The 13587-nt window shown below is 44.8% G+C and overlaps 1 protein-coding gene across 19 annotated transcripts in view; it reads right to left on the reverse strand.

Moving 5' to 3' along the window:
* Window positions 1–13587, reverse strand: part of Camk2g (calcium/calmodulin dependent protein kinase II gamma) — a 76100-nt gene that overhangs the window by 15361 nt on the left and 47152 nt on the right. For 11 of the 19 annotated variants that reach the window (XM_045137359.1, XM_045137366.1, XM_045137364.1 and 8 more), the window contains one exon: window positions 571–603. The exons of the other annotated variants lie outside the window; for them this stretch is intronic. In XM_045137359.1, the coding sequence (XP_044993294.1) occupies window positions 571–603 (33 nt within the window). The remainder of the gene's footprint in view (window positions 1–570; window positions 604–13587) is intronic. 19 annotated transcript variants of the gene reach the window in all.

Raw genomic sequence — 13587 nt, forward strand, 5'->3', positions numbered from 1 at the left:
TTGGTGCCCTGGTGTCTCATGAGAAAGAAGGGGGCATTCACTCTAGTCTTTCAGATATTTCCCCTAAGGACTGGGCAGGCAGGCAGGCAGGCTACAACCCTGGCACAGTGGGAGAATGAGACTTGCACAGAGGAAAAGCCAGGAGGATGAGAGTTAAGAGCCAGCTCTTCTGCCCACCACATACCACTCACTGAGTATCAGCTACTCATGTCTGGTGAATCAGGCCTTGCCTTCTGAGTGACATTCGGTGAGGGTCTCTCTCTCTCTGTGCTTGCTACCTGATCCTGAGTCCCTAGCCAGCCTTTTTAGTTCTTACCCTGGGCAGCTGGAGGCCACCCAACTGCCACAGCAGGAAGTGTCATAGCGCACCTTTTAATGCCCACTCTTGAGGCCACAGGGACCTTGGGCAATGGACTCAGGCCTGGCAGGACAGGCCACACCTGCCCAGACAGCACAAACATGCAGGTAAGGATGAGTGACGCACACACATATGGCAGAATGGGTCTGCGTGGCGAGCAGGCGGGTGCAGGCAGCATGGAGTGGGCATATGGGTGGGCAGGCAAGGCTCACCATTAGGTGCACGCTGGAACTCGACTTCCTTTTCTGGACACACCACAGCAAAGGGGAAAGAGAAGGGGAAAGAGGAGGTAAGAAGAGAAGCACAGAGACATTGCAGGTTAGTGCACCAGCGTGGGGCTCTGCCATCACGGAGAAAAGAGGAGGAGGAGGAGATCTAGAGTCTAGCACCAGAGGAGTTAAAACAGCACATAGACCAACAGGCGTGTGCATGCACGCGCACACACACACACGCATCCCTCAGAGCCTGAAGAACTACTGCTCTTCCTTCAGTTCACAAACATATTTTGAGAAGTTGTAACCTTGCTTTTTTTTTTTTTTTTTTTTTTTGAGGTAGGGTGTCGCTCTATCCTAGGCTGACCTGGAATTCACTATGTAGTCTCAGGGTGGCCTCGAACTCGCTGTAATCCGCCTACCTCAGCCTCCCCGACTGCTGGGATTAAAAGAGTGTGCCACCAAACCCACTCCCTTGGTCAGGGGAATTAAGTCACAAGTCTATGTGGGTAAGTAACATCCGGCTACTGCAAAATTACAAGTTTGGGTTCACAGGACTGGGGAGCCTATAAGGGCATTTACATTTTCAATGCTAAAGTCTGTCTGAAATTCCAGCAGTTACCAGGTAAACCTCAAAAGCTGCTACATGACAGCCTCAGCTTTCCTAACATTTGACTTCTGCACCCAGACTTCGCTGTGCTCCTGAGCTACTCTCACATAAAGATGCTGTTTTTATTTATTTATTTATTTTGATTTTTCGAGGTAGGGTCTCACTCTAGCCCAAACTCACCTGAAATTCACTATGTAGTCTCAGGGGGCCCTTGAACTCACAGCCATCCTCCTACCTCTGCCTCCCAAGTGCTGGGATTAAAGGCGTGTGCTACCACATTGAGCCTTTGGAAACTAGCTTACGTCTGGATTCTGACAACTTCTTGGTCACTATGACCATGATTGTTTAAAGCATCTCAGTGTTCGATTACATTTTGCAATTACTGGGAACTTGGAAACACAGGAGTGCTGGTGATTGAGAATGTGGCAGTCGTAAGGATGCGGAGGTGGCCACCACTGGGAATGCTGAAAACATGGCTCCTCTGCTTCTCTACATGCTGACTTTGTCTGATTTGATTTGAAACAAGGGCATCAAAAATCAAGACTACACAGCACCTCTGAAGCCTGTGTCTAAGAGGTAAAGGCTAATTATGAGTTTTATAATTAGTGCACTGGGAGGCAGAAATCCCCTTGGAATATGTCTGTCTGTTGTATGACTTGTATATTCACTTAACAACATCCAACACCACTTACTGGGGGTCATTCTGGGATAGTAAACATCAGAAATGGCTTCTGCCCTCATGGGACCAACATTCTACTTCAAAACTGTTTTTTTGTTTTGTTTTGTTTTGTTTTGTTTGAGGTAGTCTCAAGGTTCACAGTGATCCTCTTAACCTCGGCCTCCTGAGGGCTGGGATTAAAGGCATGTGCCACCATGCCTGGCCCCCAAGTACAATGAATTGTTTTGGCAATGTATTATGATCAAACGAAGGTGACTGCAAACATTTAAAAGACTGCTCCATACTTTGAACTAAAGGGGGTAAAACCCCTCAAGATTAGACTTCTTTTGCATTAGCCATTCATTCATGTAGTTAAAAATAAGGTCTAAATGTAGTTCAGGTTGGTCCTGAACTTGAGATTCTTCAGTCTTAGCCTCCCAGGTAGTTGGAATACAGACATGTGCCACCACAGTGGGCTCACAACAGCCTTTGCTTGCTTATTTGGGGGCAGGATTTCATGTAGGCCAAGCCCCCTTTGAACTTGCTGTGTAGCTAAGAATGACCCGTGATCCTCCTGTTTCCATCTCCCAAGCTCTTATAACAAGAGTATACCACCATGTCTAGATGGCATTAGCTCAAATACGAGATTTTATTTCCAAAATTATTTCTCAAGGAAAAAGTTACCTTACAGTTGTATCTATCATTTATCTAGACAATTACTTACTTATCTATTTTCCTGCTTACTTATTATCTTTATCCCTTTACTCAAATAGTGTTTAAGTTTTTTGTGTTTTGGGTTTTTTTTTTTTTTTTCATTTTCTTGAGGTAGGGTCTTGCTCTGGAATTCACTATGTAGTCTCAGGTGGCCTCAAACTCATGGCGATCCTCCTACCTTTGCTTCCTGAGTGCTGGGATTAAGGCATATGCCACCACATGCAGCTTGGCTATCTCTTTTTATTGGCTAGAGAGATGGCTTAGCGGTTAAGGTGCTTGCCTGCAAAGTCTAAGGACCCAGGTTCGATTCCCCAGCACCCACATAAGCCAGCTGCACATGGTGATGCAAGCACTCAAAGTTGCACATGAACACAAAATGATGCACGCCTCTAGAATTCAACTGCAGTGGTTGGAGGTTCTGGCACACCAATTCTCTGTGTCAAAAAAATTAAAAAATTAGTTTATTAGGGGCTGGAGAGATGGCTCAGCTGTTAAAGGCACTTGTTTGCAAAGCCTAATGCACACAGTAGCACATGCATCTGGAGTCTGTTTGCAGTGGCAAGAGGCCCTAAAGTGCCCATTCTTTCTCTCTCTCTCTCTTTTTTTCTCTTAGCAAATAAATAAATTTTAAAAAATTAGTTTATTAGTCAGTCATGGTGGCACATGCCTTTAATCCCAACACTGAGGAGGCAGAGGTAGGAGGATCGCTGTGAGTTTGAGGCTAGCCTGAGACTACATAGTGAATTTCAGGTCAGCCTGGGCTAGAGAGAGACCCTACCTTGAAAAACAAACAAACAAAAAAAGTTTATTATTTGTGTGTGCCATGCATATGCAGGTCAGAGGACAACTTCAAGGTTCCTCCTTCTTTTGAGACAGGGTTTCTTGTTGCTGCAAACAAATAATGTCAGATGAGCTGGCTTGCTAACCTCAGATTCTCCTGTCTTACTCTCTTTACGGGTGTTGACAAATTGAACCCTGGCTGGCAGGTTGCAAGCAAGACCCTTTAGCCATAAACTCTCACCCCAGCTCTATTTTTTTTAAAGGTAACACTCATTTTCTTTTTATTTATTGATTTAATAGAGAAAGGGAGAGAGAGAGAGAGAATGGGTGCACCAAGGCCTCCAGCCAGTGCAACTGAACTCCAGATGCATGTGCCCCTTATGCAGCTGGCTTACGTGGGTCCTGGGGAGTTGAACCTGGGTCCTTTGGCTTTGCAGGCAAGTGCCTTAACCACTAAACCATCTCTCCAGCCTCCCCCCGTCCCCGGGCCAGTTTTCTTATCTGGACTTTAAAGTAGAAAGCTTTCAGCTGTGGATTCAATCTCATGGGGAGTTTGTTTTCAGTTTTCTCCTAGCTGGCCATCTGCTTTCTCAGGAAAACCCACCATCACCCCTGACCACTCTAAGGGTATTTGCCAGGCTAGTGCCCATCTTTTGGTTTCTCCCTCTATCATTTCAGGGCTTTGCCCTCAGCCACGCACAGCTGAGCTCCTCAGACAAAACACTGCATTGTTTAAATGCAAGACCACTTTTAAAGGACCACGTCTCATTTTTAGTTAAAAACTACACATATACTTAAATTTTTACAATGGAAAGGGTTCAAGCCTCTTTTCCATCAATATGTAGGGAAATAACTATAACCTGTCCTCCTGGCCTGCCTTCCTTCCATGTATGTATGCATGTATGTACGTATGTATGTACACACTTTTTTTTTTTCCGAGGTAGGGTCGCACTCTAGCTCAAGCTGACCTGGAATTCACTATGTAGTCTCAGGGTGGCCTCATGGCAACCATCCTACTTCTGCCTCCCAAGTGCTGGGATTAAAGGTGTGCACCACCACACCTGGCAATATTTATTTAAGCATGGATGGCCCAAGACTAGCAGAATGCCAAGCAACTGTAGCCTAGGGGCTTCTCAGAATTTCAGCATTTGGGACTCCTTCAGTCTTGTCCTCAAAAGTAGATCTCAGGGCTGGAGAGATGGCTTAGCGGTTAAGCGCTTGCCTGTGAAGCCTAAGGACCCCGGTTCGAGGCTCAGTTCCCCAGGTCCCACGTTAGCCAGATGCACAAGGGGGCGCACGCGTCTGGAGTTCGTTTGCAGAGGCTGGAAGCCCTGGCGCGCCCATTCTCTCTCTCTCCCTCTATCTGTCTTTCTCTCTGTGTCTGTCGCTGTCAAATAAATAAATAAATAAATAAAAATTTAAAAAAAAAAGTAGATCTCACTTTTCTATAGGCCCTGGGTCAGACAATCTACCCTCAAAAAAATCTAAAGAAAGCCCCAATTCAAGAGTATACGACAGAGCCTGCTCACACCAATGCTGGTAACTTTAAACATCTTGCCCAAAGCTTCTAAACCAGGCATGTCCCATCTTTGAGACCATGAAATGATGCCGTTGACAGTGTGTTGGGCTACGTTCATAGCTATGCTGGGATGCAGGTTCAACACGCCTATTAGGAACAGTGAGAAGGCAGACAAATCAAAGAGGGAAGTGGGATGGGATGATGGGTTCTGGAAGAAGAATCCAGAATGCTAAAAGCTCAGGACCTTCTAGGCAACCTTCCGGGCCTCCCTCACAAGCTAGGTCACCACTTCAACTTCCATGAGAGCCACAGAGGTCAGCCTCTTCATGTCTTACTTGGTCTTCTTTCCTTTCCTCAGCCCTCATGCGACCACACTATTAATTGTTTTCATGCTTCTGAGTAAAAAGGACTGCAATCACATTTCAAATGATTTGGAAAACAAGAGATGAAGGGGAAATAACCCAAATTTCTACAGCTCTTAGTACTTTTTTTCTTATGTGATTAAAAAAATATCATCGTAAGTTACACATAAGTTTATACTTTATTTATTTATTTTTTTAGTTTTCCGAGGTAGGGTCTCACTCTAGCCCAGGATCACCTGGAATTCACTATGTATTCTCAGGGTGGCCTCGAACTCATGGCGATCCTCCTACCTCTGCCTCCCGACTGCTGGGATTTAAGTCGTGCACCACCACGTGCAATCTCTTTTGGAACTGTAGCCCAGGCAAGCTTTGAAGTCACAATATAGCAGAGGATAACATTGAACTCTTTTAAATTTTTTTAAATTATTTATTTGAACCATGGAAAATTTTTTTTATAATCAAAAATGTTAATAAAAATTGTGAAAAGATGGAAAAATAAAATTAAAAAAATTATTTATTTGAGAGCGGCAGAGAGAATAGGATGCTGGGGTCTTCAGCAGCTGCAAATAAACTCCAGACACATGCACTTCGTCGTGTGCTTGCATGTGCAACACTGTGGGCTTGCATCATTGTGCATCTGGCTTATGTGGGACCTGGAGATTCGAACAGGAGTTCTTAGGCTTTGCAGGCAAGCCCCTTAACAGCTAAGCCATCTCTCTAGCCCTGACACTGAACTCTTGATCCTCCTGCCTTAAAACCCCTAGACAGGCAGGCATGGTGATACATGTAAGCACTCGGGAGGCTGAAGTAGGAGGATCATTATGAGTTTGAGGCTAGCCTGAGACTAAGTGTATTTCAGAGCAGCCTGGGCTAGAGTGAGACCCTACCTCAAAAAACAAAAAACAAAAAAACAAAAACAAACAAACAAAAAAAAAACATAGACAGGGCTGGAGATATGGCTCAGTGTTTAAATTGCTTGCCTGCAAAGCCAAACAACCCAGTTTCAATTCCCCTGTAGTCAGATGCACAAAGTGGCGCGTGCAACTGGAGTTCATTTGCAGCAGCTAGAGGCCCTGGCACGTCTATTCTGTCTCTCTCTGATTACAAATTAATAAATAAAAATATTTCAAAACCCCTAGATGCTCAGGCATGGTGGTACATGTGAGCACTCGGGTGGATGACCTATTATTATGAATATGAATTATGATGGATTATGATGAATTCAAAGCCAGCCTGGAACTAAGTGTGAGTACCAGGTCAGCCTGGGCTAGAGTGAGACACTACCTCAAAACAAACAAACAAAAAAACATTACTTCCTCAAACTCACAGTGATACACCTACCTCTGCCTCCTGAGTGCTGTGATTAAAGACATGCACCACCATGCCTGGCTTCTGTCAGGTCTCTTTCATTCTCCAAGTTATATATTAAGTAAGAAACTATAAGTACTTTATTTATATTTACTTATTGGAGAGAGAGAAAGAGGCAGATAGAGAGAATGGACACACCAGGGCCTCTAGCCACTGCCAATGAACTCCAGACACACGTGATACTACTATGTGCATATGGCTTATGTGGGTTCTGGGAAATTGAATGTTGGTCCTTTGGTTTCACAGGCAAGGCCTTAACCACTAAGCCATCTCTCCAGTCCAACAAGTACATTTTTTTGAGACAGGGTCTCATGCAGCCCAAGATGGCCTCACTGTTTAACTGGGGATGACTCTGAACTTGTGATCCTCTGGTCTCTGCCTCCTGAGAGCTGGGACTGCAGTGAGCACATAAAACCATGCCTGTCTTTATGTGTGGTGTTAGGAACCATTCAGGCCCTCCTGCAGAATAGGCAGGCACTCTACCTACTGAGCCAAGTACCTCCTCGCCCAAGTTCATTGTTTTTATAAAACAAAATTTAGGGGCTGGAGAGATGGCTTAGTGGTTGAGGCATTTCCCTGCAAAGCCAAAGGACCCAAGTTTGATTCCCCAGGACCCACATTAGCCAGATGCACAAGGTGGTGCATGCATCTGGAGTTCGTTTGCAGTGGCTGTAGGCCCTGGCATGCCATTCTCTATCTGCCTCTTCCTCTCTCTCTCTCTTCTTCCCTCTTTCTGTCAAATAAATAAATAAACAAAATTTAGGTGGTGGTGCATGCCTTTAATCCCAGCACTTGGGAGGCAGAGGTAGGAGGATAGCTATGAGTTCAAGGCCACCCTGAGACTACATAGTGAATTCCAGGTCAGCCTGGGCTGGAATGAAACCCTACCTTAAAAATAAGCAAAATAAATAAATAAATTTAGACAGCAGTGCAAATATTTCTTTTTTTTTAAACTATTTATTTATTTGCATACACAGAGAGAAAGATAAGGAGGGACAGAGGGAGAGAGAGAATGGGCATGCCAGGGCCTTTAGCTGCTGCAAACAAACTCCAGATGCATGTGCCATTTTGTGCAACTGGTTTTATGTGGGTACTGGGGAATCAAACTCCAGATGTCAGGCTTTGCAAGCAAGTATCTTAACCACTAAGCCATCTCTCCAGCCCCACAATTTTTTTTATGTCATAGACTTTTATTTGGTTCTATCACTTAGTTGATTAAAGCACCTGTCTCATATATCCCAATTTTCACTTACCATAAAACATTACTGGACTGGAGAGATGGCTCAGCAGTTAAGGTGCTTGTTTGTAAAACCTAATGACCTGAGAGTTTGATTCCCTAGTACCCATGTAAAGCTGGATGCACAAAATGGTGCATGAATCTGGAGTTCATTTGCAGCGGCTGGAGGCCCTGGTGCACCTATTCATAATCCATCTCTCTCTCTGCTTACAAATAAATAAATAAATTAATTAATTAATTAATTTCAAGGGCTGGAGAGATGGCTTAGCAGTTAAGGTGGTTGTCAGCAAAGCCAAAGGACCCAGGTTCAATTCCCTAGTACCCATGTAAAACCAGATGCACAAGCTGGTGCATGCATCTGGAGTCTGTTTGTAGTGGCTAGAAGCCCTGATGTGCCCAGGAATTCACTATGTAAGTCTCAGGCTGGCCTCAAACTCATAGTGATCCTCCTATCTCTGCCTTCCAAATTCTGGGATTAAAGACGCGAGCACACCCAGCTGGAACCTTTTTCTCAAAGGAGCACAGAAGCAGGGCATGGTGGCTCACACTAGAATCCCAGCATGTTAGAAGCTGAGGTAGGAGGATCACTGTTTGAGGCCATTCTGGGCTACAGAATAAGTTCCAGATCAGCCTGGGCTAGAGTGAAACAAAACATAAAATAAAGACTGGAGACATGGCTCAGCAGTGAAAGGTGCTTGCTTGCAAAGCCTGATGGCCCAGGTCTAATGTTCTAGTCCCTACGTAAGGCCAGATGCACAAAGTAGCACTTGCATCTCAAGGTCGTTTGCAGTGGCTGGAGAAAATGGTGAGCCCATTCTCTCTGTTTCTCTTCTCTCTGCTTTCAAGTAAATAAATTAAAAGAAATTCAGTGGTTGACTCTGTCTTCCACTTAAGGCCTTTGAAATCTGCATTCCTGGATATGCCTTGGAATCTGTATTTTTTGTTTTGTTTTTTTGAGGTAGGGTCTTGTGCTAGCCCAGGCTGACCTGAATTCACTTTAGTCTCAGGGTGGCCCTGAACTCTCTGTGATCCTCTACCACGCCTGGCTGGAATCTGTTTTTTTTTTTTTTTTTTGAGGTAAATTCTTACTCCAGCCCAGATTAACCTGGAACTCACTCTGTAGCTCCAAGCTGGCTTCAAACTCATGGTGATCCTCCTACCTCAGCTTCCTAGGTGCCTGGGACTAAAGGTGTGTATCACCACAGCTGGCTGGAATCTGTATTTTTGTTTTCTTTCTGTGGTGCTGGAAATTTGAGACTCAGAGTCTTGTGTATATTAAGCAAATGCTCTGCCCTGGCTCTGGAATCTATGTATGTGTTAAATTAGCTTCTTTGTGTTTGTAGTACACAGTGCATCCATGTGTTAATTAGCTCATGTTACGTGGCTGTGTTTGATATTCTTCTTTGGGGTGGTATATATAAAGCCATGAGTTCTGTAAGAAACCCAGGTCAAGTGGTGGCACATTCCTGTTACCCCAGCACTTGGGAGGTGCAGGCAGAAGGATCAGGAGTTCAAGGCCATCCTCAGCTACAGACTTGAGTCTAAGGCCAGCCTAGGTTACCTGAGATCCAGTCTTAGAAAACCACAGCAACAATAAAACCCAGTTCACAATGGGCTCTCTATTCATTTATCATCTCCCCTGCAGCTCTGAGTCCCTGGTATATTTCACGTTCTGTTTCCTGTGGTCACTCTTCCCTCTAGTCAGAAGATAGGAAGTTTCAAGAATCATGAGGTTTTTTTTTTTTTTTTTCTTCTTTGTTGTTTTGTTTTTGGTTTCCATTTTTTGAGGTAGGGTCTCACTCTAGCCCAGGCTGACCTGGGATTCACTCTGTAGTCTCAGGGTGGCCTCGAACTCATGGGATCCCCCTACCTCAGCCTCTCAAGTGCTGGGATTAAAGGGTTGTGCCACCATGCTGGCCCCATGCGATTTTCAAATGTGTGCCCTTCACATGTGCTATTCTCTCTGCCTGCAATAGGCTTCAGCTTCCTCCACATGCAAAATCCAACTCATCCTTCAAACTCACTTATGTCCTTCAGGAAGATCTCTTGATCTGGTTTGGAGGCTTCACTCCACTCCCCCAATGTCTCTCCTGTGAACATGTTTCCCAGAATTCTGGTTTTGTTTTGTTTTGAGGTAGGGTCTCACTCTAGCCCAGGCTGACCTGGAATCCAGTCTGTAGTCTCAGGCTGGCCTCGAATTTACTGCGATCCTCCCACCTCTCAGACTGCACCACTACTAGAGGCTGCCCTGTCTCTCTCCTGCCAGAAGCATCTAAAGGGGAGATGCTGCCCTCGCCCCCTCCCAGGCACGCAGCAAGCATCTATAAAACACAGGTTAAGAGGATGTGCTCACGTAATGTACTCCCTTGAGTCCCAAATCCACATGTCCAGTGCTAGACGTTCCCCTGGGCTGTGTCAGGTGGTTCCCAAATACATCTCCACCAAATATGCTACCTTCTCCTTAATCCCACCATGAGCAAAACAAAACTCTTCCCTCTTAAATGTGCATTTTCTTCATATCATTCCCATTTCTAGTACAGGCACCAATTTTGTTCAACAATTAAGATTAGGAGCCTTGACATTGACTCTGATGGATTTTTTTCTTTTTATTTTATGTTTTTTGAGGTAGGGTCTTGCTCTAGGCTAGGCTGACCTAGAATTAGTCTCAGGCTGGCCTAGAACTCACAGTGATCCTCCTACCTCAGCCTCAGTGTTGAGATTAAAGGTGTGTACCACCATGCCCAGCAGATGTGTTTTGAAAAAAAAAAAAAAACTTATTTATTTGCAAGTAGAGAAAGACTAGATGGGTGTAGGGATGAGCAGGCCAGGGCCTCTTTCCTCTGCAAACAAACCCCAGATGCATGTGCCACTTTGTCAATCTGGCTTTACATGGGTACTGGAAAATTGAACTCAAGCCATCAGCCTTTGCAAGCAAGTGCCTTTAACTGTTGAGCTACCTCTCCAGCCTTGATGGGTATCATGTAGCCTAGGCTAGCCTCAAAAATTTCATCCTGGCAAGGTGTGGTGGCGCACGCCTTTAATCCCAGCACTGAGGAAGCAGAGGTAGGAGGATCGCCACACGTTTGAGGCTGCTCTGAGACTCCATAGTGAATTCCAGGTCAGCCTGAGCTAGAGCGAGACCCTACCTCGGAAACAGAAAACAAAAACAACAAAAATTTTCATCCTGCTATAGCCTACAGAGTGCAGACAGGAGCATACTAGCATGACCAACCTGTTGATCTTTTAAAAACAGTCGGCAATCAGTGTGAGCATTTGATCTACTTCTGATCAGAGCAGGTATTCCGTATCACGGGTATAGCTGGGCCATGACTTTAGGCAACTCCTACTCTGATTAGTCAGGACCTGCACTTTTCTGCTGGTTAAGTATTTTGACTATTATCCCTTGCTACTTCTAACCACCTTTTCTTTTTTTCTTTCTTTTTTTTTTTATTAAAATTATTTATTTATTTATTTGAGAGCGACAGACACAGAGAGAAAGACAGAGAGAGAGAGAGAGAGAGAGAGAGAATGGGCACGCCAGGGCTTCCAGCCTCTGCAAACGAACTCCAGACGCGTGTGCCCCCCTGTGCATCTGGCTAACGTGAGATCTGGGGAACCGAGCCTTGAACCGGGATCCTTAGGCTTCACAGGCAAGCGCTTAACCACTAAGCCATCTCTCCAGCCCTCTAACCACCTTTTCTTTTGAACCATACTTCCAGAATGTACCAAATGCTAACTAATATCTATCCATGGCTCTTCTTCTCTTCCATTCACTCACAGACACTCAGGCAAATCTGCTTTTGTGTTTTAGGGACTGAGCCCAGGGCCTCGTGCACATTAAACATGTGTTCTATTAATGAGTAGTCCTCTAAGCCCTTCAAAGCTTTGTCACTCTTAATACAGCTTTACCAGTCAGTGGCCTGCATTACTTCCCACAGTCTAACACACAAACCTTCAAGTCTGCTCAAACTGCAAAATATTTTTTGCAGTGCTGGTAAATCAAACCCAGGACCTTGTTGTACTTTACCATTCATCTCCATCCACACCTCCACAGCCCTAGAATTTGGGCCCCCATATACACACACATATATGCATATGATGTAAATATGATGTACACACACACACACACACACACACACACACACACACACACACACATAAATGACAGGCTCTTGCCATGTAGCCCAGGATGGCCTCAAATTCACCACCACCACCTCTATCTCAGACTCAAATACTGGGTACAGTAATGTGCCACCATGTCTGCCCGACATCTGTCTATCAGCTGAGCAGAGAACATCAACATGCTATGAGAACTCATGAAACCTGCTGAGTTGGGTTCAATTCCCCAGGACCCACAATGTACAAAGTGTCACATGCATCTGGAGTTTGTTTGCAGTGTCAAGAGGCCCTGGTGTGCACACACTCCCTTTCTCTCCGAGATGAAAACAAAACAAATAAAACGCATTCAAAGTGTTCTTTCCTCCCTCCAATTCCATATCCTAGTGGTAATCACTGAAATGGTTCATCTTCCTACATGCCTTGAGCTTTCCACCACAGGCTCTCTGGACTGAACCAGTAGATGAGGAAACAATGACAGTGGTTAGCTGATTCCAGATGTGCTCATTTTCTTCTTTCTAAGGTGAAACAAGAACATACTTGTGGGCCAGGCATGGTGGCACTTTAATCCCAGCACTTGGGAGGCAGAGGTAGGAGGCACACTGTGAGTTAGAGGCCAGCCTGGTACTACAGAGTGAGTTTCAGATCAGCCTGGGCTGCAGTGAGACCCTACCTCTAAAAAAAAAAAAATGAACAAACTTCCTTTGTGCCCTCAGAACCATGTTCAGTACCAGACCTGATAGATATATATTAAATAATTGTAAAAGTAAGTTCTTACCTGTTTTTTATTTTAGTTTCTTAGCCACATATAAATATCCAAATTCTCCAACTAAATCTATCCCATTCTCTGCTTGGCTAGAACTCATGCCTAGAACCAGGGGGTACCTAGCTCCCACGCTCTATGTCAGCAGGAATGTGCAGAGCCCCGGTTCTCCTACTAGGTGCACAGGGACAGAAGCAGGCTTGCAGAGAAAAGGGGAACGAGAAAGGAGCAGAGAACAATGGGGCATAAGTGGATATCTTAACTATGCACATAAGATACTGGGAAATGGCCCAATTTTATTTTTCTTGGAGATTTGAAGGTTTAGATTATTTATTAGTTTAAAATTCTCTGTGGTGTCAGTTGGTGGCTTTCAAGACAGCATTAACTCCTACCAACGTCCCAGCTGCAGGACTCTTTCTGCCACCTCTGAAACATTTATATGTACCCCAGGCACTGTGGGTACCCCAGACTCTTGTCTTCACCTCAGCCAAGCCACCAATCCCAGAAGGGCTTTCTGTTGGTCCCTGTGGTCCTTGGAAAAAGTTCCAACACTAGAAGGGAATGAGCTGTGACACACCATGTCACTACCCTTAAGAATGTTTGAGATGCTTTTTCTCAGTGGTATCTGACTTGGATTCTGGAAATGTTTCACAGGTAAAGAAAAACAGCAGAAAGGTACCATATGTGAATTACCATAGCTCACTGACTTAATCTGATTAAAAGGAGTTGTGCTTCAGAAAGAAAAGGGTGGGCAGAATGATTAAATGGCCTAAGCAGACCAAAAGCCCAGGATTCTGCCCCGGAGATGAGGCTGGTGTGTAGAAGTCAGGTTCAGGACTATCTCAAGTAAGAATATGGTTTAGATCACTTCCCCGGCATCTTGCCTATCT

This window comes from Jaculus jaculus, chromosome 18, assembly GCF_020740685.1.
Source record: "Jaculus jaculus isolate mJacJac1 chromosome 18, mJacJac1.mat.Y.cur, whole genome shotgun sequence".
In the NCBI taxonomy this organism is placed as follows: domain Eukaryota; kingdom Metazoa; phylum Chordata; class Mammalia; order Rodentia; family Dipodidae; genus Jaculus; species Jaculus jaculus.